Source organism: Mesoplodon mirus (genome assembly GCF_964341445.2).
Source record: "Mesoplodon mirus genome assembly, chromosome: 6".
Lineage (NCBI taxonomy): Eukaryota > Metazoa > Chordata > Mammalia > Artiodactyla > Ziphiidae > Mesoplodon > Mesoplodon mirus.
This window is the reverse complement of record NC_138982.1, coordinates 81,785,903-81,813,766: the sequence shown is the minus strand read 5'-3', so window position 1 is coordinate 81,813,766 and position 27,864 is coordinate 81,785,903. Positions and strand designations below refer to the sequence as shown.

The 27,864-nt window shown below is 46.0% G+C and overlaps 1 protein-coding gene across 1 annotated transcript in view; it reads left to right on the top strand.

Moving 5' to 3' along the window:
- Nucleotides 1–27,660, top strand: part of ARHGAP31 (Rho GTPase activating protein 31) — a 113,839-nt gene extending 86,179 nt beyond the window's left edge. Inside the window, exons 7-12 of the mRNA XM_082625703.1 lie at nucleotides 2,115–2,313; nucleotides 4,387–4,511; nucleotides 10,766–10,828; nucleotides 12,687–13,259; nucleotides 20,154–20,431; nucleotides 22,375–27,660. Of these exons, the coding sequence (XP_082481829.1) occupies nucleotides 2,115–2,313; nucleotides 4,387–4,511; nucleotides 10,766–10,828; nucleotides 12,687–13,259; nucleotides 20,154–20,431; nucleotides 22,375–24,816 (3,680 nt within the window). The 3' untranslated portion in view covers nucleotides 24,817–27,660. The remainder of the gene's footprint in view (nucleotides 1–2,114; nucleotides 2,314–4,386; nucleotides 4,512–10,765; nucleotides 10,829–12,686; nucleotides 13,260–20,153; nucleotides 20,432–22,374) is intronic.
- Nucleotides 27,661–27,864: the final 204 nt, after the last annotated feature.

The window sequence follows — 27,864 nt, the reverse complement described above, 5'->3', positions numbered from 1 at the left end:
GGGCAAAATCATATAACACAAAGCCTATTTTATAATAAAGTGTTGATGAGCTCATGTCATTGATTGAATACTGTACTGAAAGTGAAAAACAGGATGGTTATAAGTTTACTGCTTGTTTACCCTTGGGATCGCGTGATTGACTGGGAGCTGAGGCCCACCCAACATCACAAGAGGGTATTGTACAGAATATCACTAGCCTGATAAAAGATCAAAATTCAAAGTACGCTTTCTACTGAATGCATATTGCTTTCACACCATCCTAAAGTCGAAAAATTGTAAGTTGAACCACTGTTGAAGTTGGGGACTGTCTGTGCATGTTAGCAGTGGAAAGGAGGAAAGTGGCTGGATTCAGGATATATTTTGGAGGTAGAGTTTCAGGACTTGCTTATAGGCTGGATGTGGGGGAGAAGGGGTACATCAAAGACAGGAATCAACGAAAAATACCTACTCCAGGTTTGGCTTACACAACTGGGTGATCCATGGTGCTATTTACCGATTTGGAGAGGATGGGAGGAGGTACCAGTTTCGAGATAAGGAGCAAAAATCACAAGCTCTGTGATGAGATGTAAAGCTGGAGATGCCTATCGAACATCTAAGCAGAAATGATGAGTAGGCCTTAGTATACTGGAGCCTGCAACCATGGCAAGAGGTGGGTGCTAGGTTTCCTGATCCTGCGCTTTATGTTTTTCTTGTTGTTCCAGTTGCTCCCAGAATGATTTAATGTTTTAAGTAAATAAATAATTAAGTTTAAAAAAGTCATACATAACCTAGGATCTATGAACAAATATTGAGTCAATAAAATTTAAATATTTTTAATCTCCTTTGGATTCAGTGGGAAAACTGGGTCAAAGTTGGAAACTTCACTGAAACATCGTTAGGATCACAGATTTATCTAACTGTAGTCCTGCTGAATGACGGCCATGCTCTCCTCCTTGGAAACGCCCCAGAGTCACATACAGTCACATGGTCTGCAAGGCCTTTTGTCAGTGGTTTTATTTCACTCAGAGAGGGTCACGCTCTGCAAAGAGAAATAGCACCACCACCGAGGTGCTTTCTGAAAATTAGCTGAGTCCTATACCAAAAGTGATTTCTTAGTGTCAATTGGTCCAAATTACCCTTGAGTCTCTTTACCCCTTCCAGAGTTACAGAAAACTGGCAAGGTTGCCAAAATACTAAGTAGAGGCAAACTTAGACCTCTTCGTTTTTGCTTAGATCAGAGTTTCTCAGCCTTGGCCCTGTTGACATTTAGCGCTGGATAATTCTTGTTGAGGGGCTGTCCTGTGTATTGTAGGATGTTTAGCAGCATCCCTAGGCTCTACCTATTAGGCGCCAGTAGCATTCCCCCACACACCTGTGACAACTAAAAATGTCTCCAGACATTGTCAAGTGTCCCTGGCTGGAGACAAGGGATACAAGATTGCCCCAGTTTGAAAAAAAACAATTGACTTGGAGAAAAGAGATAATCGTGGACACCATTGATCTGTCATCATCACTTCCATTCTTTAAAAAAACTTACAAGGAAAGAATTGGCTTGCCTACACTTGAAGATGATTAGGTAGTGAATAAAAAGCCACTTATCTCTTAGGGAATAGCATAGCCATAAAATGTCTTTCTACTGCAGAGATACAAGGCTAGGTAATTTCAGGAAAGTCGAGGCTCCAACCTTCAATTCCCCTGGAGCCTATGTTCTCCAGCTGCGGAGAGGAGGGGCAGTATCCTGCCCTACCCTAGATGAGTGAGGCTGCCTCTGTGGCTGAACACACATTCTCACCTGACCAAAGCATTAGGCAGTTCCCAGGGGCAAATACCCACTACCGTCACTCTGGCCCACAGTAAGTGCTCAATACATTTGTTGTGTGCATGAATGAATGAATAGTCTGAAAAGTACAGGAATGCAGGCTGCCTTCTGAAGCCCCTGTGTGCCCCCTGGTTGGTCCGGCCAGGAGGGCTGTCCGATCCCCACGTGTAGTCTCTGCCCTATAGACCCCACCACGCCCAGGAGAAGCCCCGGTCAGGAGGTCAGGAATGGAGGGGCTGTGGATGGGGGCTCTGGCTGGAGCCAGTGCCCAGGCCTCCTCCCAGGAGGTCTATGAGCTCTTCTCTCCTCTTTACAGAAAACCGGCCGATCATGAAGAGCCTGACGTTGCCAGCCCTCTCCCTGCCCATGAAGTTGGTGAGTCTGGAGGAAGCTCAGGCCCGGAGCCTAGCTACTAATCACCCTGCCCGGAAGGAAAGGAGAGAGAATAGCCTGCCTGAGATTGTCCCTCCCATGGGCACCCTCTTCCACACTGTCCTTGAGTTACCAGACAACAAGTAAGTGTCCTTCTTCCAAGTTCTGGGAGATGTTTAGGTGGAGAGGGACGGAGGAGGAAGCGATAGAGTCTCAGGGCTGTGATGGCAGCATGGGCTGGGGGTGTGGTCTGGGTTAGGGGGTAAGGAAGCATTCCAGAAGAGAAGGGAGCTGCCTCCACGACATTCACCAGCGGCTGATGCCTTCACTCACTGCCCCGAAGTCATCAAGACCTTGAGTTCCCACCGGAGATCCCTAGTTACCATGGTGTGGGTGGGGCTCATAGGTGTCAAGAATCAGAACTAAAACCCTTTACTCCTTAGTTGAGACAAAATAAGCTTGACATTTTCAAAAGGAAGGTTGCAAAACACAAAAACTTGACCCCCTCCTCCCATCCTGCACCTCCCATGGGACCTATGGAAGGCGTAGGGATGAGCGGAGGGCACCGCTCTGGACTGAGACCTCTGGGAACATGGCACCTGGGGACGTGCATCCTGGCTTCTGTTCCTCCTCTCTTACCTGTTAGAGCCCTCCCTCCCCTCCAAAAACAAACACCATTCTCATTCATATCTTCCCTCCCTTCTCCTTCTCACTTATTCTGTGGTAACCCTGGTCTCCACACATCCCTCTCCCACCCCCATGCCCCACTGTAAAAAGGAGGCAGTGACTGAAGCAGGGGTCCGAAATCCTAGGCAGACAGTAGGTGGAGGAGCCAAAAGGCAATCTTTTCACTGGAGAGTGTCCACCTCGCTGTTTGGTCAGTGAAAGGAGGTATGAAAACAGACCTCTCAGACCTCTTAGCAGCGTCCTCCACACGATGGAGAGGCTGTTTCCCCCTGGGGAGGGAGAAAGAGTGCTGCCACGTTGCACAGGGGTAGGGGGCGCCTGTCACACTGTGTGCTCTGGGAAGGGCACCTGGGACTCACCTGGCGAGAAACCCCTCTACTTCCTGAAGTGCATGGATGGTTCTCTCTCTCTGTCTCTCTCTCTCTCTCTCTCTCTGTCTCTCTCTCTCTGTTTCGAAAGACTGATCCCCACTGCCCCTCCCCCTAAATCCCTGGAGAATAAGACTTCCACTCAGGGGTCAGGAAGACTACCTCTGAAGGACAATCAAGTTCACTTATTCTGTGCCTTCATACCATACCTCAAGGTATGTGATTATGTAAAATCCACCCCAAGGCCTAGTGCTTGAAAACATCAGGCCAGATCCAATAGAAACTACTAAGCACTGCAGATCTGTCTCTGATGGATTGTAAAATCATGCTGTGCTTGAGACCTGGTTGTTCTATAAGAACCCTGCAGAGAAAAGGTCCTCTGTGGAGCCCACAGGTTGCTGGGTTTCATCCTGGAACTTTAGGAAGTCTGAGAGCAAGGCCGGCGAGAGCCAGGCAAGGCCTCTGTGATGAACCCTGGTGGCACCAGGCCCTCTGGCCCAGTCTGGCACTCAACTTTCCCTGCTTCATCAGAGAAATGAGAGACGAAGCCAGAAACACAGTGACTACCCTCTGCCTTTCTCTGCAGTGACCGCTGACCACACCCAGCAGCCTGCAGCTCTCCCAGGCCAGGCTCTCTTCTAAGTTGCTTTCTCATCCACCCCCTTTGCAGTCCACTAAAGTCTACCCCAGCCCCCTCCTCGCCTGTGGATGTCCCAGCAGTGTGGCTGCAGTGCAAGGAGCATAACAGGACTGAGGTCTCTGGCCTTTAGTGTTTACTCCTGTAAAAAAAAATAAGTATCTTTGATAACCCAGGACTGAACTGCTTACCGGAATTCCCAGAACTGTGGTTGCTTGTGACCTCTGAGTCTGCCACCGACCCCTGTCTCTGTTTGCCCCCTCCCCTGCCTGTAATAGCACATCTTTGTCCCTTCCTCTGGGGAATGTGGTCCTTCACTCTGACTCATGAAAACCTAGCTTGGTCATCATGGGCATTCCCAGACAGGGTGAGAGTCAGGCTCAACTTGGATTTTAGAGAGGAATTTCCTGATATGTCAGAGCTGTTCATAATGAAGAACATGTTTGGGGTATTCCTTCTTAGTTTAAAAGTCCCACTGAAATAGCTAGTTACCAAACTAACCCCCTGTGGCTTGGCTCCTTTAGAAGAAAGCTCTCCAGTAAATCAAAGAAGTGGAAATCAATATTTAACCTGGGACGTTCTGGATCAGACTCTAAATCAAAGCTGAGTAGAAATGGGAGTGTATTTGTGAGAGGACAGAGGCTCTCAGGTAAGAATCAGTAGCAGTTATGTTTATAAGGTATATATATATATATATATATTTTTTTTCAGTTCTGCTTCTTAAGTCTTTGGTTTGATTATGTCAAACTCACTAACCCTGAAAGAGAAACTTATAAATTAACTGAAGAGTCTCTTTGGTTTTTTTAAATAATTTTAGATTTACAAGAAATTTGCAAAAATAGTACACAGAGAATCTGTGGACCCTTCACACAGCTCCCCCCAATGTTAACATATTAGATAACTGTAATACAATGATCAAAACCAGAAAATTAATATCAATATAATACTATTAAATAATTTGCAGATGTTATTCATATTTGGCCAGTTGTCCCTCTGATGTCCTTTCTCTGGTCCAGGATCCAGTCCAGGAACCTGCATTGCATTTAGATGTCATGCCTCTTTAATCCTCCAACCTAGGACAGTCCCTCAGTCTTTCTGACCTTGACACTCTGGAAGAGTTTTGGCCATTTATTTTGTAGAATATACCTCAGATTGGGATTGTCTCATGTTTTCTCATGGTTAGATTGAGGTTATGTCTCAATGTGTCATATCAGGGGGCACATGAAGTCAATATTTTATTGTTGGTAATGTCAGTTTTGAGCACTTGGTTAAAGTGCTATCTACAAGGTTTGTCCCTGTAAAGTTACTATTTTTTTCCTTTGCAATTAATAAGTATCTTGTGGGAGATATTTTCAGACTATGCAAATATCCTTTTTTCATCATACTTTCATCCATGCATTTTAACATCCATCAGTGGTTCTTGCCTGCAACAGTTATTACTGTGGTGTTTGCCAAATGGTCATTCTCCATTTCCTTCATTCCTTCTACATTTATTAATTGAACTCTACTGTAAGGAAGATCTGTCCCTTTTCCCCCAGGGTGAGGGTCATGATTTTTATTTTTTTAATTAATTATTTATTTTATTTATTTTTGGCTACATTGGGTCTTTGTTGCTGTGCGCGGGCTTTCTCTAGTGGTGTTGAGCGGGGGCTATTCTTCGTTGCGGTGTGCAGGCTTCTCATTGAGGAGGCTTCTCTTGTTGCAGAGCACTGGCTCCAGGTGCGCGGGCTTCAGTAGTTGTGGTGCGTGGGCTCAGTAGTTGTGGCTCACGGGCTCTAGAGTGCAGGCTCAGTAGCTGTGGCACACGGGCTCAGTAGTTGTAGCTCACAGGCTCTAGAGCGCAGGCTCAGTAGTTGTGGCTCATGGGCTTCAGTAGTTGTGGCATGTGGGCTCAGTAGTTGTGGCTCGCGGGCCCTAGAGTGCAGGCTCAGTAGTTGTGGCACACGGGCTTAGTTGCTCCATGGCATGTGGGATTTTCCCGGACCAGGGCTCGAACCCGTGTCCCCTGCATTGGCAGGTGGGTTCTTAACCACTGCGCCACCAGGGAAGCCCCAGGGTCGTGATTTTTAAATAGGAATGCTGCCCTGTGGGAATTATATCTGAGTAGTGAATAGGAATTGATGCAGGAGGAAACTGAGGGAACCACTATATAATGGGGAATATAACCAGTCCGGCTGAATATTGTGTCAGAAAGCGGAGGCCATAGAAATTTGCCACAAAGACATTTAGTGTTATAAATTGAAAGCATGATTTTTTAAAAATGAGGGCAGTTGTTATGAAAGCAAGTAACAAAAGGTAAATGTACAAATGTAATGAGCAAACTTGATTGAATACTAGTTTGAAAAAAAAGGACTACAAAAGATAATTTGGGGGACAAATAGATTGGATTTTAGATGATATTGAAGAATAGTACATTCTCATAGTGTGCTGATGGTTCTTAGGAGACATATGCTAAAGTTGAAGTATTTAAGGATGAAGTGTCAAAATATTGAAACTCACTTTCAAATGATTCAGCAAAACATATGTATGTAGGTAGACAGATAGATAAAAAGAGATAGATACAGCAGACATGTGGCAAATGTCAACCTAGGTAATAGGTTTAGAGGTCTTCAACTTTTCTGAATGTATGAAATTCTTAATAATAAAGATTTGGGAGGAAAAACTGATGCCAATAGGAAAAAATGAGGCAATATTTTTAAGGACCTTCCTCAAGCCCAGTGATAATTGTACTCCAAGGATCATAAAGCACAGATGTTAGAAACTGTCACATTGGCCTCTTGGAGTAATGAGGGATGTCACAGGGTATAGCAAGTACAGTGGTTTCGGCTGTAAGTAATGACAAATCCAACTCAATTGGCTTCTGCAAGGAGGGAGTTTATTGGGACATCCAGATGTAGGGAAGGCTTCAGGGGTGGTTTAGTACAGTGGCTCTGTCTCCATTTCCCACGTTTTCCTCAGCTGTGCCCTCTTCTGTCGGTCAGCCTCATCCCCAGACTGGCTTCCTTTGCCTCCACAAAGTGGCTACAGTAGTTCTAGGCTTTACCTTTGACTCTCACTATATCCAGAAGGAGAAAGAACATCATTTCTGGTAGCTTGCTCCTAAGGGCAGGGACTCTTCTTTCCCGGAAACCCCAGTTAAGTGTCTGTCTGCCCGCCTCCCTCCACCCCACAATAGTAGCCTTCACTGAGTCACATGGGTCAATCCCTATGGCTACGGGAGTGCCCTGTGCTGACTGGCTCAGGCCTGGGTTCCTGAACCAATCACTGGCATGAGGAATGGCATTACACCCCTGTATGAGGAATGAGATGCACCCAAGATGTACAGGGCTCTGTGAGAAGGGGAAAGGGAAATGGATTCTGGGTAGGCATCTACAGTATTCATTATATAGGGAAAAACGTCTTTCACAAAATGGCAGCATGGCCAGGTGAAGAGGGCAGGTTGCTATAGGTATGGTCGAGCAGATACAAATCAGAAATTAGGATTCTCAAAGGAGAATTTAAGGGGGAGTACCTGGCAGGAAACCCCTGATCTAATAACAGATTTGCTGAAGCACATCAGAGAGCCCTTCAGTTACAGAATCAGTGACCCAATGAAAGAGGTTCCCCGAGTAAAAAAAAGTTAAAAAAAAAGAACAAAACAATCGAGTAAAAATAGATTAAATGATTTTCTTTGATCTTGACTTATGAAGATTTCTACCCCCATGTGGTTTTCAAAAGGAAGAAGCCCCAGGTGCTGGATCAAACAGCGGTAGACTCACAGAAGGCACAGGCTGTCCCTGGCCAGCTTCTCAGCTCGGCCGTAGAGTATGGTCCACACGCACAGCAGCTCGGCCTCGGGAGTTCTGGGGTGAAGTCAGAGTACTGGTAATGTCTAAAAAGCTCCCCAGGTGATTCTGACATGCAGCCGGTGTTGAAAACCACTGCTATCTCATGAATAAGCTAATCAGAGAGAGTTCGTCAAACTGGCTGAATTTTGATGGGATGCAGGGGTGAAATGAAAGAACCATCAGCGTCAATATAAGTGGCTCTCTGTGACCTTGACGACTGCCCGAGGGGCTGCTTTTCACCAGAAGAGTGTTGCCAGATCCCTAGAAGCTAAAGACTGGGGGGTAGGGAGTAGGGAGCTTTCTGGTCATAACCCACCAGCATGGCCACTGTAAATGGCACGTGGGCTTGCTATTCGTTGAAATATGCATGTGAAAAAAGGAAATCAGTGGATTAACATATTTACTGATAAATAATTTTTTAAAACTCCATATTTAAGAGCATTTTAAAAATTGATTCACCATGTATATAGTATTGGGGGTTTTTTTGGTGCGGGGGCAGGTGAAGGTATGTTTAACCATGTTTAGAAAATGGAACAGAAATAGGAAATACTAAAGGATAAGAAAAACTTGGGTATTGACTGAATGGAGATGCATAAACTTTGGAGTCTCCCAGACACTGGTGTACTGGAATTTGTATATTATCAAACAGGAAGATTGCAGGGAACCCTCCCGAGTGAACTCCCTTGAGTAGGGAAATAAAGCCATAGAGATAAACCAAGAGAGGGGAACCCAAGGACCCAAAGAAAACTGGTGGATGCATTTCCATGAGGCCAAGGTCCCAGACAGAAAAATATAATCTAAATACAGTTAGCCCTCCATATCCGCAAATGCAGGACCTGTGGATAGGGAAGGCCGACTGCAGTACACCATTTACATAAGGATCTTGAGCATCCGTGGATTTTGGTATCCGTGGCGGTCCTGGAACCAGTCCCCCCAAAATACCAAGGACGATTGTGTAGTCATAGGCCAGGGATTTCTGAGTGCTTAGTTTCTATCCAGACAAGGAGCCAGGGAATTCTTGGAGACTGTTCCCAAAAGCAGCTACTGTGGCCACCAGGACCAGAAGGAGCTGTGTTGTCAGAAAGAGGGTCCAGCAGGAAAGGTGAACACTGATGGCCCTGCTTACCCATCCTCCGTGACACTCAGTGTCACCTGGTCACTACCCCTGAAGGGTGATACATGAAACCCAGAGGAAGGCCAAGAAATGCAGCTCTTGGAAAACAAAGGCAAAATCTTGTCTCAGAATACCGAACGGGGAGTTCCCTGGTGGTCTAGTGGTTAGGATTCGGCACTTTCACTGCCATGGCCTGGGTTTAGTCCCTGGTCAGGAACTGAGATCCTGAAAGCCGCATGGTGTGGCCAAAAAAAAAAAAAAAAGAATACACGAATGAAGGGAGGCTGGCCAGGCAGTTTTAGAAGTCATTTTGTAATAGATAGCTAGTGGGAAGCAGCTGCATAGCACAGGGAGATCAGCTCAGTGCTTTGTGACCACCTAGGGGGTGGGATAGGGAGGGTGGGAGGGAGGGAGACGCAAGAGGGAAGAGATATGGGAACATATGTATATGTATAGCTGATTCACTTTGTTATAAAGCAGAAACTAACACACCATTGTAAAGCAATTATACTCCAATAAAGATGTTAAAAAAAAAAGTCATTTTGTAAACTTGTGGGAATAGTCCATCTTCCAAGAATGAGAATTCTGGCTTACCTCTGGAAGTAAGGAGGTGGAAGGCAATCTTGGCGTCACCAAGGCTTTGGGTGAACGTTGCTGTGTCCTTCCAGAGCCCAGTGGGACCCAGGCAGAGAGAAGCCCAGAGCCTGGGAGGCCAAGGGGCTAATTCAGAGCCTCTCAGAAGGAGCAGGGTTTGGAGCAAGAAGGAAAAAAGGATCTTTAAAAGAGGGACAAAGCAAGTGTGAGTTAGGGCCCGATTTGGGTTAGAGCCAACACTGAGTGCTTCTTTTAGAACCATCTCCTGAGTTTACCCTTGTTGCTGAGCCCTAGTTTATCTTGAATAACATCAACAACCATAAACAATAGTTACTTCTTCTTGAGCATTTATTCTAGGTTAATGCAACCTATTTTATATGCACTACTCATTTCATCCTCACAACAGCTCTACTGTTCCTCCTTTTCATACCAAAACACTGAAGTTTCAAAAAGGTAAGTTGCTTCTCTGAGGTCACACAGCCCCAAAAGTGGGAGAATTGGGATTCAAAGCCAGATCTGCCTGGATCCAGAGTTACCTTAAAGCCACAAGTCCTGGGGCTCCCGGTCAGCTTCTAAATTGCCCTCTCTCCCCTCCTAGCAAGTTTGCCCTGGAAGCCTTCCTGAAAAGACATGATGATGTTTGTGAAAGTGCCTAAGCCTATGCCTGAAATAATACGTTTTTATTTATTTAAACCATACTCTTCTGAAAACCTACTTGGGTGGCTTAACAAAGATGCATAGCGTCTACCGGGCACACAGCAGGTGCTCAGAAAAGGTTTGTTTGGTTGGGATCTGCGCCAGGGTGAGGCTGGTGGGTGAGAGCACTGGGGGAGCAACCAGGCTGCAGACATCAAAGAGCAGAGCTGCACGTGGAGAAAGGTGACACATGGGAGGAAGGGAGAAAAGCACCCCTGGGCTCTCTCTCACCTGTTGTACCAAATTCCTGGGTGTTGAGCGATGTGGCTGCAGCCAAGAATTCTGCTCTCTGGCCTGGCAGGTAGGAGGGGTTGCCTGGAGCCCCATGGATTCTACTCCATGGATGAATCTTTGAGTCTTTTCTGTACAATAAAATCGGGTTCAGGACTCCTCATTTGTTAATAGCTATGTGACAAAATTGTAATCTACCTTTATCTGTAAAATGTTAATAAACCTTTGATCTACAAATGCCCTATTTTTATAAGGTCAGTCCCACCAAGAAAGGAGGAACATCTAAGGTGGAGTGGGGAATATTTTCCAAAGGGGAAAATTATAAATACTTGAAAAACTTTCCTAAAGAAATTTCTTTTTTGTACTTACAGCCTGACCTATTGTTCTAAACACTTTCTCTGAACAAGCATTCATCAGGGATATTTCTTCTTTTGTCCTTAGTGGAAAAGGCCACTATCCGACCAGCTAAAAGCATGGACTCGCTGTGCTCAGTGCCCGTGGAAGGTGAGATTTTTTTCAGTTGGATTTGGAACTGGGGATTACAACTGCGAGACTGGCGCTCCCACACCAGACTTGCCTTCCTAAACCGCAGACCCTGCTCATCTCCAGTCATGGCCACACACAATCCCCCGGGCCCAGATCCCTCCGACCTTCCGGAACTCAAGGGGCGCACACAGCCCTTGCAGTAACCTCCGCTACTCCACGAGGCCTCTTTCTCCAGCCTATCTCCCCACAGCTGGAGACAGCAGCCTCCTTGCATTCAATCCTGAGCCAGGTAAAAGGGCAACACCTGAAAACTAAGGCAGAAGAGGCTCCCCCCGGGGCATAAAGAAGAGTTTTGAATTCAGGTGTTTCCGTAGGCATTAGCTTCATTGTGTTTGTCAAGTCATGATTTTGCGTTGGTAGAGTCATTCATTCCTTCATTCATCAATAAACACTGACAGGCACCAGCCTGGCACGTAGCTGGTCACTGCTGGTTGGAGCAGATGTACATACAGTTGCATGCCAGGTGACACCCGTCACCAAAGCGGCACCTCACCATGTGAGTTCTTACAGCTCCCGCCTTAAGGGCTGACTTGCCTGTAGCCCTTGCTTCTGTTTTTGTTAAGCAGCCAACAAGCACTGCTACAACTGGCAAGACACAGGGCTTCCCTAGCAGCAGACTGTTTAAACTCCCCCATGATTGTACCATGACTTTCGAATCCCTTTAATACAAGGTATGTTGCTCTTTGATAAACGAGGCAGCCTGAAACAAAACAGAAAATCTTTAGAACAACTTTCAAAAAATAATACTAAACTTGTAAAATATTCAATGAGATCTTTTTAAGCTGGCTCAATCCTTTTAGCATTTTCTCACCTTTATATTCATCAATTTGCTTGGTTTTGAAACCTCTTGGGGGCAGTTCTTGCCCAGTTTGGCAGGATTTAATATTTCAAAAGCTAAAAAACAAAACAAAACAAAAAAGACACCAAAAGCTAGGTCACCACTTCCGTGGGCATTGGGCAGGTTATCTAACCTCTCAAGTCTCGGTTTCCTCATGTGTTAAGGGAGATAATCACACTTCTCCTACAGAGTGGTTCCTAAGAATTTTAAACCTAATGTTACCTAAGATGTAGCACTTAGCGCCTAGTTGGGAATTGTTTTCCAGATCCCTGGCAATTCAGTTGTTGTCTCCCAGCTTATTTATTTCACACACAGATTTTTTCTCTCCTTTGCCTCCACTTCTAAGTCAGTCAGGAACTCACCCCTCACAACTGTGCTTTCTAACATTTAGTGAACTTACATTTCTAGTTTCTCATCCTCTGAATCAGCAGGAGGAAGCCTGGGAAAAGGCGAAACTAGCTGAGAACAGCATTTGTTTCCTTGCTGGGAAATCAAACCCCTGTTTGGGTCCATCTGCCAGAGAAGACTTAAAACAATAAGTTTTAAAGTTTTAAAATGAAACAAGATTCTGTTATTTTGGCCTTTTTATCTTCATTCTGAGCAAACATCATTCTGTCATCTCCCATCTTTTTATTTTTTCATGATCTACATTTAATGCTTGGTGGATGACTGCTCTGCTTAGCAATTTCAGCAGTGTCTTTCTTTTGGAAACTGCTCTACCTGCAAAGTTTAAAACAGATACATATGATACAACCAAATGGTTCTATCAGGGCATTAGGACAAGATTCAGCGCACATAAGGAGATGTTTCCTCTTGTCAACCAAATGTTATGTACCTGTCTTTATTAGGATAGCTATGCCCTTATTATCATGCTATGCCTTTCCAATATTCAAGTATCGTGTGCCTGCCCTTACAGGAAGGCTGCTCAGTGATGTGTGTGCTCAGGCTGCTGACCACGTTTGTTTGCTTTTTCACTAGGGAAAGAAACCAAAGGAAATTTCAGTCGAACAGTCACCACTGGTGGATTTTTCATTCCAGCAGCGAAAATGCACTCGACTAGCACTGGCAGCTCATGTGACCTCAGCAAGCAAGAGGGCGAATGGGGCCCGGAGGGGATGCCGACGGGGGCCGAGGGGGGCTTTGACGTGAGCAGTGACCGAAGCCAGCTGCAGGGCGCTCAGGCCCGGGCCCCACCTGAGCAGCTGAAGGTGTTCCGACCCATCGAGGATCCCGAGAGCGAGCAAGCAGCCCCGAAGATGCTGGGTATGTTCTACACCTCAAACGACAGCCCCAGCAAATCTGTCTTTACCAGCAGCCTCTTCCAGGTGGAGCCCTCTCCCCGTCACCAGCGCAAGGCCCTGAACATCTCCAAGCCCTTTGCTGTGTCCGTGCCGCTCCGCGTGTCAGCCGTCATCAGCACCAACAGTACCCCATGCAGAACCCCCCCAAAGGAGCTACAGTCTCTTTCCAGCCTGGAAGAGTTTTCTCTCCAAGGCTCAGAGAGCGGAGACTGGCCTGAAGAGAAGCCACTGGGAGTTGAGACTTCTACAGGTAAAGTAAGGGAGAGCGTCTCTTTCCACTGCGAGAGAGCAAAAACCAGGCTTAAACGGAGTTTGCAAGGCAATGTAGTGAAGTGGTTAAGACTGCGGGCTCTGGAGCCAGCCTGCCTGGTACAAGTATAGGCTCAGCCATTTTGCTGTACAATCTTCAGCAAGTTAACATAACCACTTCATGCTTCAGCTTCTTGATCTGTACAATAGGGATAATGTTAATCTTAAGTTGTGAATATTAAATTCGTTAATAGATGTAAAGCTATCAGAACAGGGTCTAATACACAGTAAGTACTCAGTAAATGTAAGGCAGGAGGGAAAGCTTATGGAATGGAGTGCAGAGCTGGAACTGGGGATTTAACTCTTCCAGACACAATCCACCCATCCCACATTTCTACCTCACATCTGCAGGGAACATGGCTAGCTGCCCTAGCGGTGAGAAAGAGCATCCTCCTCCCAATTTCCTTTTAAAAAAAAACACGGGGAGGACTCTGTGTTTGCGCCTGCTTGGGTCACGTGCCCAGCCTTGGACCAGTTACTGTTGTCAGACTAATAGGGTTCTAAGATTGGCCAACTGAGGGTCCCTGGGCCGTCTCTGGAGTGAGAACCAACAACCAACTGTGAGTCACACAAAAGGGAAGTAATGAGAACCTCAGAGGAAAGGATGGCTGAGAGACAAACCAATAAATGCTCATTGTGGTTTAAGAATATTTCTATTTCAATTAATATTAGCTAAACCCACGCACCTATAGTCACCTAATCTATGACAAAGGAGCAAGAATATACAATGGAGAAAGACAGTCTCTTCAATACATGGTGCTGGGAAAACTAGACAGCTACAAGTAAAAAAGAATGAAATTAGAACACACCCCAACACCATACACAAAAATAAAAATTAATATAAGCTAGCTTTTTCTGATCACCTATCATGGTGTCAGGCACTGTCCTAAGTGTTCTACATGTATTATTGCATTTCTTCTCACCACACTCCATGAGGTATAGGTAGTTACTATTACCCCCGTTTGCTTAGAGAGGAATCTGTTAACTTGCCCGAGGACTCCTAGCAAGGAAGTGTAAAAGCCAGGATTTTAATCCAGATTTTTTAAAAATCCATGCTTTTAAGCATTCTGCCATGATCCCTCACGTGTTTGCTATGGGCTGTAGAGTTAAAACGATTGTTAAGATGCAATCCCTTCCCCCAGCAAGCTCACAAACTAGAAAGGGAAACTGAAACTCTGCACCCATCTGCAGCACAGGGTTAGCTTGTGGAAGTAGCCTAACACCTTCCTTGGGCTTTTTTTTTTTAATTGAAGTATAGTTGATTTACAGTGTTGTGTTAATTTCCGCTGTACAGCAAAGTGTTCAGTTATACACATATATATATACACATTCTTTTATTATATTCTTTTCCATTTGGTTTATCATAGAAAATTGAATATAGTTCTCTGTGCTATACAGTAGGCCCTTGTTGTTATCCATCCTATATATCATAGCTTACATCTACTAAACCTAAGCTCCCGCTCCATCCCTCCCCAAACCCCTCCCCCTTGGCCACCCCAAGTCTGTTCTCTGTGTCTGTGAGTCTGTTTCTGTTTTGTAGATAAGTTCATTTGTGTCATATTTTAGATTCCACATATAAGTGATATCATATGGTATTTGTCTTTCTCTTTCTGACTTCCTTCACTTAGTATGATAATCTCTAGTTGCATCCATGTTGCTGCAAATGGCATTATTTTGTGTTTTTTTTTTATGGCCGAGTAGTATTCCACTGTATATATGTACCACATCTTCTTTATCCATTCATCTGTCGATGGACATTTAGGTTGTTTCCATGTCTTGGCTATTGTAAATAGTGCTGCTATGAACGGAGGGGTATGTTTATCTTTTTGAATTAGAGTTTTGTCTGGATATGTGCTCCTTTGGGCTTTTTGAATGAGGGAGAGCGTAAGTACCCAAAGTATCATGAAAGGGGTGTTCAGAAAGGACTTCAGTGGCATCTAAAAGAAGCAGCCCTCTCAGGAGGATTCCAGGAACACTTCTCAGAAGTGGTGACATTTGGGCCTTCATAAATGGGTAGGACTTCCGCATGCACAAAAGATGGAAAAGGGCATTATGGGCTGAGAGGTGCTGACTGTTGTGAGAAGTGTATAGACTTTGGACCCCAGCTGGGCAGATTCAGATCTGAGCTTCACCACTTTGGGGCAGTGTGACAGCTGGTTGATATCTCTGAGCCTGTTTCTCTTCTGAAAAGCAGGCCTGGCTCCTATCTCAAGGGCTGGGATGAGGTCCGCATGGGAAAATATTCATGAAATGCCTGCTCAGGGTGTGGCCCTCAGAAGATGCTCAGTAAACATCAGTCCCTTTCCCCTCCCCCTTCCCTTCAGGATGGGGCACAAGAGGAGCAAAAATGTAGGGGAATTAAGTGATGCCCTGTCTGGAGAATGCTCCATGGGCTGCTGTGGGTGGAACAGAGTGAGGGTTAGAAGAGGAAGCGCAGCCTTTGAGGAGAAAAGTGTTTCCAAAGGCGTTTATGTGATTGGCTGTCCTTTCCAAAAGAGAGGGTCCCCAGGCCCCAAGGGGTCTTTGGCAGACAGTGTGTTACTTTTTTTCCCTCTCTCCTTCCTTCTCTCTGTAATTCAGAATACCCAGTCTGTATCAAATTGGTCTTGGAAAGACACTGATGGAGACTCCAGTCTGCTTCCCTGACTGTGATTAGTGGCAGCCAGGGCAGAACAAGGGACCCTGTAGGAGGCAGCCACGTGGATCTAGGACCAGTGGCCAGAGGGAGATGCCAAAAGTTTCAGCGACAGCAGAGGGCCCCTCACCTTTCTCTCTGATGGAGTTAGGTTCACGTAGGTTACTTATCTTCTTCCATAATTATTCCAAATGAAGAACTGCTCCTTCCTTAATAAATTATTTTTTCTTTCTTTTGTACGGTAGCAATAGGTAAAAGAAATAGAATTAAAGACAATTTTCCAGGTTACCTGATTTAAATTTTTAGTCACTCTGCTCAAACCCGTTCTTCTACTTTTGGCCAAACTAGGCAAAATTCCAGTGCAACCCAAAAAGTAAGAGATACCAAGTAAGTATTGCATTATAACTAAAGTGTTGAAAGTTAGATCACTGATCGCTTTGAATGAAAAAAAAAGGTTATTCAATTAGTCATAATAATGAATTATCTGACTTCTACCTGATTCAAGGCTACGTCTTGGTAACCTCCATCCTTGGGTTGGGGGGCGGGGTAGGGGTGGCGGGAAAGGACCACAAACTGGATCCTTCTGAAAGGGCTGACTTACAAGCTACAACTAACACTCTCTGGGTCCCCTTCTAGAAATGCTTATTAGAGGGAGGTCAGAGTAACCATATAAATTTAAGGAGGCCTGATCAATCAAACTCCAGAATTACCCTAAGAGATATTAGGAGTTGCCTCATTCTTCTACTGAAGAATGTACAAAAGAATTCTTTTAAATAGTTATATTTTAGTGCATCTGAAACAGGAGTCTACCTACAAAACTATGTCTTGCCTATCTCATAAACCTGTGCTTCTGTTAGTTAAGGTACAGGCCAAGCTGCTGGCACATAGACAACAAAACACAGTGGCTCAAACAAGATGGGAGTTGATTTCTATCTTGCATACCAGAGGTAGGTGGATGCGCTCGGGGAGATGCTCTGGGGTCCCAGGTCCCTTCAGCCATCCCCAGGGGTGTTGTTCCTGCCTGTGTGGTCAAAGTGAGCACAACAGCACCCCCCACCACCACCACATTCCTGCCTGTGGGAAGGGGGTCAGGGGAGGCGCCCAAGCAGCTTCCACTTAAGGGTGGACCCAGAGGTTGCACCCGTCACTTCCACCTCCATCCCATCTGCCAAAACTCACATGGCCATGCTGACCTTCAAGGGAGGCTGAGAAGCATCGCTGGCTGGATGGCCAGGTACCTAGCGAAACCTGAGCGGCAGGGAAGGTTCTATTTCAAAATGAGGAAGAGAATGGATACTAGGGGACGTTAGGAGTCTCTGTCTCCATGGTCATCCACTTCATAAAGTGGATGCGTAAAGCATCCCATGCTGGGAACCTGACAATGCCCTTCCCTTCTGAGCTACAGAGACTCTTTTATAGCTTACAAGTATCCAGCAACCACATGTATTGGACTCCTAGGCCCTTAGAAGATAGTTTCTAGACATAGATGCTGCCTCTGTCCTGAGGAACTTAACCCAGGGATGGGCACCACATACAAGTGAAAAGAAAATGGTAACCTGATGGCTTGGCACCGCACAGGTTATTACAGTGAGTGCTGCAGGAAGTGGAGGGAAGGAGAGCGGGGTCTGCGGAGGATCCAAAAGAAGTGTTATTAGGTTAGCGTCTTGAAGACTGGGTTAGAGTCGAGTCTCAGGGAGGACCAGAGCAGGGGAGTATAAGGCCTGTCAGGGGTAGCAGGTCTGCTCAGTGTCACGCAGGGGAGTGGAGAAGAGGGGATGTGTGGCTGAGCCAGAGTGAGGAGGGCTTTGAGCAGGACAGTGAGTGATCTGAACAAGCTCACATGTCATGCAGACCCTTCCTCCACTCCTCACTTTCAGAGTCCACAGTCAATGAATGGAAGACCCTGAGCTTTACAAAAAGAGACACTGGCAAACATCCAACTAAGAGTTCTTAGTAAAATGGGAAAAAATATTTTTAAAAATATATTTAAAAAAAAAATCACTGACGCATTACCCTTTTACCCAGAAGTTTCACTTCCAAGAATTTATTCTAAATAAATAGCTGCACAAGTACAAAATGTTTATGCATATCATGGCATTATTTGTAATAGCAAAAAACAGGAAACAATCCAAATGTCCACCTTTAGGAGATGGATTGAATAACTAAGGTGCATCACTCACAGTTGAGTCCCATGGAGTCCATAGTTTTGTGGGCCCAGCACCATTTCCTCAAACTCTTGTTCATCTGTGGGGGACAGTTTCTTTGCACCCAGAAGGCATTGCATCTGAAGTGTCTGCCTTGTGTTTCTGGTTTTCTGCCTTGGGGCTTTTTCTGAAGGGAGGAACTCACCCAGCCCTTGCTCAGGAAAGCCTAGAAGTATATGGAGAGTTAACTGAGGCAGCTCTCACCCAATAGGAGATGGGAGTCGGGGGATTAATGCCCCAGCCATACACCCTTTGGTGGCATAACTATGGGGCACATTCCTCGTGGTTCTTCAGAGGGTCACCAGGGACTGAGTTCTGGCTGCTCACTGTGGTAAAACCACTTATTGATTTTTCCCCCATCACTGTCTCACCTCCTCACTCCTGCTTCCTGGGATCACCTTTCAAATAAGCGACCTGCTGCCAGGACCTTGGCTCAGGCTCTACTTGGAGGGGAACTCAAACTAGCCCACATCCTAAAGAACAGTTAACCTACTTATATTACTAATACAGCATAGATTTCAAGATACGTTCTTAAGTGAAAAAAAATGCAAAACATGGAATAGCATAAATCACAGGCTATAATTTGTGTAATAAAGGTGGGGAATAAAAAATATATGGTACAAGTATCTGCTTATATATGCGAAAATGAACTATGGCAGAATAAACCAGAAACTAGTAAACATGGTTGTCCATAGGAGACAGTGGGGGGTGTGGAACAGAATGGAAGCAACAGGGATGAAAGCAAAACTTTTCTGAGACCACTTTTTTATATAATTTTAACTTTTCAACTCTGTAGTTATTTTACATATTCAAAAATTAAGTTAAATTTCAAAAAACAAGCCTGCTACGTGATGGGCAGAGGAAAATAGCACTTTGTCAGTTCTCAAGCATTATTAGTTCTGACATCAGGATGCTACTACTGGGTCTGATTTCAAAGCCAGCACCGTGGTCAGAGGCCTTATGGCACCAGCATAACTAGTGGCAATGAGAAGAGTTCATTCCCAGTCAGTAAACTTTTCTGAGCTTCTACTGTATGTCTGACGCTGTACTAAGTGCTTTGCCTCTCTAATCTACTTTATCCTCACAACAGCCCTGTAATATATTATTATATGTTATTATGCCATGGTATCAAGGTTACAAGATTCATTGAGAAACTAGCATTTGAACTCAGGTTTCTTTAATTCCAATGTAAACAATAATGATATCACTGAGGATCTGCTATGTAACAAGCACTGTGCTAAGTACTGAGTCTGTAATCCTACATTGTGGAAACAGCCTTATACAGTGAAATAGGACCTTCCTCAGGCAAGGCAGTAGGGGCTAAACATGAAGTCTGCCTCCCTCTCTAGTGTCTTGGTAGATAAGTTTAAGATCAGAGCTTAATCACTTTAGATATAAAGATATAGCCAAACTGATGTGCAGATCACCCCTGGGAAGAGTCACACGGGAAGCTGCAATCATAATCATAATACATCTTTGTAGCTTGGTGTAAATCACAGGTTTCTGTGACCTTAGACAACAGGCAAAAGATTGGATTAGCACCAGCTTTCTCAACCTCAACACTATTGACATTTTGGACTGGGTAATCCTTGTGGGGGGTGGTCTTATGCTTTGTAGCATATTTAGAAACATTCCTGGCTTCTGCCCGCTAGATGCTGGTAGCCACTCCCCCCACCCCCACCCGGTTGTGAGAACCAAAATCATCTCCAGACATCGCCAAATGTCCCCTGGAGAGGGGAGGCGCAAATGGTTGCCAATCGAAAACCACTGGACTAGATGATCTTCGAGGTCCCTCCCATCTCCAACAGTCTGAGACTCTGGGACCAGAGGACAGATCTTTGGTAGGAGGAAAGGGTAAAGAATGTGAGGGAGCAGTGAGCTGGGAGAATTCCCTCCATCCATGTGACACAGAACTAGTCCGGGACAAAGACTGTGCGGGGAATGGCCTCTCTTGAATGGAGTCTCCTTCCACTGATAACTCTCATCCTCATTGCAGCATCTGTACCTAAGAAGGCAGCTCTTGAGAATATTAAGCCAGGACCAGATGCAGTGAGAGCACTGGAATGCAGCAAAGGCCTTCCCCAGGAGCCAGGCGGCCAACTGGAGAAGAAAACCTCAGAACACTCCCTAGGCTCTCGACATTCAAGTGAATTAGAGAAGAAGTTGGATGCAGAGAAGGCGGTGGAGGAGGGTGGAGAGACTGGCCAGGTGGAATGCAGCGCTCTGCAGGAGAGCCCTGGGGCCAGAGGCGAAGCAGTGTTTCTCCATGAGATGGTAAGGTGGACTCACTGCCTGGTCCAGCCAGTAGGGTCCTCTTTTTCCCAGGGGCTCTTGGTACAGGTTTTTTTTGTTGTTGTTGTTTTGAAGAACCAGTTTCTGCCAAAGGGACTTTACGGCACAGCCTTCTAATCAGGTCTGGGATTTTTTTGCAGTGAACTTATCAGGGATCCTATGGTGATACAAAGTAACCATCCAGCTCAGATTCCCTAGGACCGACTCAACTCTAAATATTTCTGACCTGAAGTCACCATAAACCAGTAACATGTCCTGGGAATGTAATGACATTCAATTCTGGAAGCAGCACAAAACCTGCTTCTCATGTCCTGGTCCCAAACGTGATGACTATTCATGGGGGCCAGCTCTCTTCTTCCAGACATCCTGGATGGACAGTTGTCTATGTTTATTTGTAAAAATCTTCTGTAAGATTTTCAGGATCTATTCCTTCCTCCTATGGCTCTGGAGAACTTAAAACATGATGCCAGAGCATACTAAACCTTTTCCACTTTTTAGAGGTGGGATTTTCCAAGGTCTTTTGCGGGGTGGGGGGGATATTCTTGCTCAAGATGAAGTCGTGAGGAGGTTTTCCAGGGACATCCAGGGAGGAGTCTTGCATTTGAGAAATAGCTCTGTGACCTGGAGGAGTGTGCCAAAGGGGAAAAGAAAACACTTTGCCTTTTAACTTGCTTCCAGGAACTTGGTTTCTGGGACACGCACGAAAGGCTTGTGGACTGGGAGTTAGGGTAGTGCAAGCACACCAAAGTGGCCTCTGGAGGGCTGAATAAGGGTTCCTGTAAGGTGTGTTTGTATTTATAGAAGGAGAAGGTTGCAAAGAGTATTATGGGGATTGAATTTGGGGAGGGATCAAGTATGAATGACATTGCTTTGAGAAGCAGATGAAGTTAATGCTAGGAGGAGAACCAGGCTGGATTCATGGAAACAAGTAAAAGCAACAATTCATTCATTCATTTAAAAACATGTATTAAACACCTATTTTGTGTCAGACACTCTGCTGAGCACTGGGATCACTGCAGTGTACAAGACGGTCGCCATCACTGTCTTCTTGGAGCTGACAGCTTAGTAGGTGAAAGGTCATTAACCAAGTCTTTTCTAGGGTGCTATGGAAGTATGAGTTCTGTGGGAGCATATAACAGGGGGATGCAACCTAGTCAGAGGGAGGAGGGGGGTCAGGGAAGACTTCTCGGAAGAATAGATATTTAGATTGAGAACTTAGCTAGGAGAAAGGGGTACGGAGCAGAGTAGGAAGGGAGAGACTCTCAGGCAGAAAGCGTAAGATGTGCCATGAATTTGAAATGGGAAAGAGCACGAAACATTCAAGGAACAAGAACAAGGCTGGAGAACGGGAACGTGGACTAGAGAAAGTGAGGCTCAGAGCAAAGCAGGAGCCACGTCAGGCAGGGTTGCTTGGAAGGGATTTGGAGCTTAACCTAAGGGCAAAGGAAACTCTTCTGATTTGCTCAGAATTTTATCTTTTAAAGGTCACTCTATTCTATGAGGAGAATGGCTTGGAGAAGGGCAAGACAGGAGGCAGGGATGGCAATTAGAAGGCTAGTCTGTGGCAGACCAGGCGAGAAAAGATGGTGGCTTAGACTAGAGTGGGGAAACCGGGGATAGAAATGGAAGGCTTTCAGAGCTATTTGGAAGGTCAAGTGAATAGGACTTGGTAAAGGAGACTCGGATTTTCCCTTAATTTCCCCAATAGGACTTGGGGAAATTAAGAAAGTACAGTTAATGATGTCATGGCACACGGTAAGCATAAATAAACAGCCACAGTTATTACTAACGCTGTATCCTTTGTGTGCTGAGGTTAGCGCCGCCACGCACTGCTCCAGTCCCTAGACTCTCCCTGGGAAACAGTGCGGATGTCCGCGCTGAGAGAGTCTTTGGTTCTAAGTAATCAGTTTCTTGATGTTTTTCAGGATGAAGATGATCTGGCCAACACCCTGATCTGGCCTGAGATTCAACAAGAGCTGAAAATTATTGAATCTGAGGAGGAACTCTCCTCCTTGCCACCACCTGCTCTAAAGACAGGCGCGATTCAGCCTATTCTTGAGTCTAGCCCAGGGCCTTTTGCTTCCCCGGAGCCTCCTGGGAGCCTGCCTTGTGGCTCCGCCCCAGCTCCAGTTTCCACCCCTCTGGAGGAGTGGACTAAGGATCCAACCAATCAGAGCACACAGGGCACTTCCGCAGCAGCCAATAGAGAAAAGCCGGAGACAACCAGCATCCTCCGTAGATCCGAGCCTGAAAAGGGCCAGCGCCCAGACCCCGCCAGCCTGACTCCTCTGGAAATGGTTCCATTTGAGAAGTCTCCTCCACAAGCAGCAGCGGAGGCGGGGGGCCCAGGGAATCTGTCTCCTCTGCTCCTGCCTGCTCCTCCTCCTCCTCCTCCAACTCCTTTGGAGGAGGCGCCTCCAGTCCAGCTATTGAAGGGTGGCCCTGAGAGAGAAGACTCGTCTGGGAATTTGAGAACAAACCCATATAGAGATCAGCTAAAGTCCAAAGGCAGCCCTGGGATCCCCAGTCTTTGTCAGGGAGAGGAGGCCTCTTCAGAACAAAGTGAAAAGCAAAATTCAAAGAATGCTGCTTCTGAGGGCAAAGGCTCTAGCTTTCCAAGCCCAACCAGGGAGGTTGAGATTTCCCCACAAGGAGAGGAGGATGTAGCCCACTTAGTACAGGAGCCCTCAGACTGTGATGAAGATGACACTGTGACAGACATTGCCCAGCATGGCCTGGAGATGGTGGAGCCCTGGGAGGAGCCCCAGTGGGTGACAAGTCCCCTGCACTCACCCACCCTTAAAGATGTACAAGAGGCCCAGATGCAGGGCCCCCAGGGCCACCGACTGGAGAAGAGGCTTTCCCACAGGCCCAGCCTTCGCCAGAGCCATTCTCTAGATGGCAAAACCACGGTTAAGAGCCAGTGGACTCTTGAGGGTTCCTCCTCCAGCAGCTGTGCTAATCTTGGAGCAGAGAGGAATTCCAACCCTCTGCAGCCCTTGGCACCCAGGAGCGAGATTACTGGATGGGATGAGAAAGCCATGAGGTCCTTTCAAGAGTTCTCTGGCCTGAAAAGGACAGAGGTTCCTCACAACCAGAAGGGACCGGGTGGTTTGCAGCCCAAATCAGCAGAATCCAGCCCTGTCAGTCCAGCAGAGGGAAAGGAACTGGGGACACACCTGGGGCCACACAACCCTCAAATTGAGCAAGGTAGTGATCCTGGGCCAGAAAACAGCAAGGAGAATTCACCAGGTGTGCAGGACAGCACCTCACCGGGAGAGCATCCCCCAAAGTTACAGCTGAAGAGCACTGAATGTGGGCCCCTAAAGGGGAAAAATAGGCCTTCTTCTCTCAACTTGGACTCTGCCATTCCCATCACTGACCTCTTCCGGTTTGAGAATGTGGCCTCATTTGGTTCACCTGGAATGCAGCTCTCTGAGCCAGGAGACCCAAAGATCACATGGATGACCTCATCTCACTGTGAAGTAGACCCCTGGAGGGTTTACTCCCAGGACTCTCAGGACCTGGACATTGTTGCTCATGCCCTGACGGGCCGCCGTAACTCAGCTCCTGTGAGTGTGTCAGCTGTGAGAACCTCCTTCATGGTCAAAATGTGCCAGGCCAGGGCAGTCCCAGTCATCCCACCCAAGATCCAGTACACCCAGATCCCACAGCCCTTGCCCTCTCAGAGCTCAGAGGAGAGTGGGGCTCAGCCCCTGGAGAGGAACCAAGAGGAACCCGGCTCAACTGGTGGCACCTCTCAGAAACTTGCCCAAGATGATTCTCTCTCCTCCTTGGAAAGCCCAAAGGAAGAGAAACCAAAGCAAGATACAGGAGCCATTGAGTCCTTGCCAATGGATGCCACTGCATCTCGCATGTGCGAGGGATCCACCCTTTCTCCAGAACCAGGGTTAGTTAACCTGCTCTCCACTCAGGATGCGGTAGTGCAATGTAGAAAGCGCACATCAGAGACAGAGCCATCTGGGGACAACCTTCTTTCTTCCAAAATAGAGCGACCGTCAGGGGGTTCTAAGCCTTTCCACAGGTCAAGACCAGGAAGACCTCAGAGCCTCATCTTATTCAGCCCTCCTTTCCCCATCATGGACCACCCGCCCCCCTCATCTACAGTGACAGATTCCAAGGTCCTGCTGTCCCCCATCAGAAGTCCCACCCAGACAATTTCCCCTGGCCTTCTTTGTGGGGAGTTGGCAGAAAACACATGGGTCACACCAGAAGGGGTTACACTTAGGAATAAAATGACCATCCCTAAGAATGGCCAGAGACTGGAGACCTCAACAAGCTGTTTTTACCAGCCCCAGCGGAGATCAGTGATTCTGGATGGCAGAAGTGGGAGGCAAATAGAATGACATCAGTTCACCTGCTGGTGTCTGAGAAAATGTCATGATTCATCTGGAAGTTATTACAGAGGCAACTTGCCTTTATTCCAGGCAGAGGTTATCCAAGTTTGGGCTTATTTTGGCCTCTTCTCTTTCTTCAGCCTTTTGACCATTTATTAATTAGGCCATTTGCCAGAAGAGAGGTCAAGGGAAGGACCAAGAGATGACATTTAAATAAGCCTATTTGAGCAGGCAGGGAAAAGTCAGGTTAGGGAAAAGGATGAAATGCTGGCTTCCAGTGATATTTGGGGCTTATAAGTTGCATCACTCCCCCATTGCCATTATCTAGTACTGTTGAGAGCTGGATGTGATAATGTCTTTTGAAAGAAAGAAATCCTTTGCCTGTGTTGGAAAATGTTGCTATTGAGGTTTGAAGGCCTCCTATTTACTTCATGCTTTTTAATGCTCTTTAAAGCATGTGTTCTTTTAGACCAGCTTTCTGATAAGCTTTGTAAAAGTGTACTATCCAGAGTAGAAGCAGGTTTGGAAATGCAAACTAACGTACACTTAATACATCCAGGTGGGTGAATATAGCCGTGCTTTCCCTGGAATCCCTGCAGATCTATCCCAGATGGCTCCATATCCCAGCATAGAAAATCAGAATCTATACTCAAGAGCAAACTCTGAGACTGGCACAACCCAAGAAGACTTTCTGGCTCTGGCTTTTATTAATTTGGCACTCCAGCTGCCATGATCCTGCCCTGTGATTTATAAATCCAGGAGTCGGGCAGGGTGGGGGCTGAGCTGAGGGTTACCTCAATGAAATGTGTGAAATCTTCATTTAGTATGAGATAGTGGTCTGCTCTCCTTCCAATATCGGAGTTCACGGACAGATTGTCATCATAGAGGAAAGCCTCACACAGAGGCAGAACTACCCTCCAAACGTTAAGTGTTTAAATCGGTGGGACCTTCACAGAAGACACCTCTAGCTCAGTTTCACTCTCCTTCCACACTAGGCTGGGGCCAGAGTACCCGAGAGGATAAGGGGGAGCCCTAGGGGGAGCCCTAGGAGGAGCGGGAAGAACCCTTGCAGGGTGGCCATCACTCCCGCTTGGTGAGAACTGCCCTTCTTGAAAATGTATTTCATTTTAACCAGTGGGTACCTTCCTTTCTCACATTGGTCAAGAGCAGATATGGGACACCCCCCCCCTTCCATAATCCCCCTCATCCAGCACCCACCCCAGGCACTCAAATTTGCTCTTCTCCTGTCTATATGCAAGCAGAAGCAATAAACCAATCTGATTTTATTTCAGTTATTTAGAACTTCAAATGGTTCTTTCCTTTTCAGCTGGAGAGAGGAATTAACATAACCTGCTGGCAGATTTTTGGTGCTCTTCCAAAAAGGGCTTCACAGGAGCCCTTCTCAATGCAAAACCCATCAGGGTATCAACACTTTCAGACCTTCTAAGACAACTATCTTGTTTGAGAAACAAAGAAAGATAGGACCTATTTTTAGCTCTATGCACCTCTTCTCAGGTTCAAGGCTGGCTGAACTCTGTCCAGAACCTCAGTCGCTGCAGACATTTCTCTAAGAGCTAGCAGTACCTCTGGGTAGACCTCACAACCAAGGCTGGCAATGGGCTGGGTAGGGGCTGATCTGAAGTTACCTCCTCCAGTGAGAAATTGGAAGCGGATGTCCTGCAACAGATATGTATTCCTCTCTCCCTTCTTCCCTGAGAAGCCTTACAGAGAAGTTTTGAAATCTTGTCCTATATCTTTTAAGCCAGTGTCTGTGACAGAGATAAATGGCAAGCCAGCTGACGAGTTCTGCTCTCAGAGGGCACTGAGTGAGCAAGGGGAGCAGTTAATAGGCCTTTGGTCAGTGGTTTTTGCATTGGGTGAGCAGACACTGGACCAACAGCCAAGGAGATGTAAACCCGTAAGAAAAGTCCTATGGTATAGCATTTTTTCCCTAGGCAAGAAAGGTGAAGGAATATAGTGGTGCCAGATGAGGAAAGCCGTGTTTAGGAGATTTGAAAAGTACATTTCTGCCTTATTAGAAAATGTGGCAGACAGGCTTTATGTCAGTATCAGTACACTGTGGTGTCTACATTTTGATAAAGACCATGTTCCACTTAGGATGTGAGAGGGAGGGAACTGCACTTTGCTTCACCATCAGAACTCTGAGCCAAGTAATGAAATATTTAAACTATTTTATGATTATTTAAAATTTCTGTAACACTTAGAGGATATATTTTTATTTGAGGATAGACTGAGAAGCCACCATTTACATAACAAGTGAGTTCAACTTGAGGCACCTATGTAGATTTATTAAATGACTGCCATGTTCCTTAGACTCTGACATCTTTCATTTGTAGCATCATCTTCAGAAGTGTGTGTGGATGTCATCCACATGTCATCACACACACACAGTGTGTGTGACAACTGTCTGGAGATATTCCCTACTCTGAGCTTTCCCAGCCAATCAATCCAGAAGGCCTTGGAAGCTGACTCACCTTCTTAGTCAGTGTCCTGCTGCTAAAATATGGACCTCTCCATAATCATAAACTTCCTGTGAGCTGGGGCTAGCCTGGCACTGATGAAATTCCATTCCATGACAAGGAAAATTCATTACATTTTCCCCTTGAAATTGTTCCCCCCAAATCTCCTGAGATTACCTATTTGGTCATCCACTTGGGACTGAAAAATGAACCCCCTGAGAATGGCTGGATGGAAATCAGACTGCCTGCTTCCATCTAGGGGAAGGAGAGAAGAGGTACTGCTATTTATAGGAGGATCTACATGGTGCCCTAGAAAGGGCTACAGAAACAAATTCTCAAAAGGCACCTTCAAATAAACTATGAGTCATCAAAATGAGGTGGCTGATTTTAAATGCTGAATTTAAAGTGAAATGCATGCATATTCTAATGTTTCCTTCAGTGTTAATGGTTGCCTAATAAGATAATAACCTATATTTATTGGCAAAATGGCCCTCCCAGGCCAACCTTTTTTTTTTTTTTGCCAAAATGTAGCAGGTAGAGGGAATTTAGTTTTTATTCTCTGCTTCAAATGGAATAT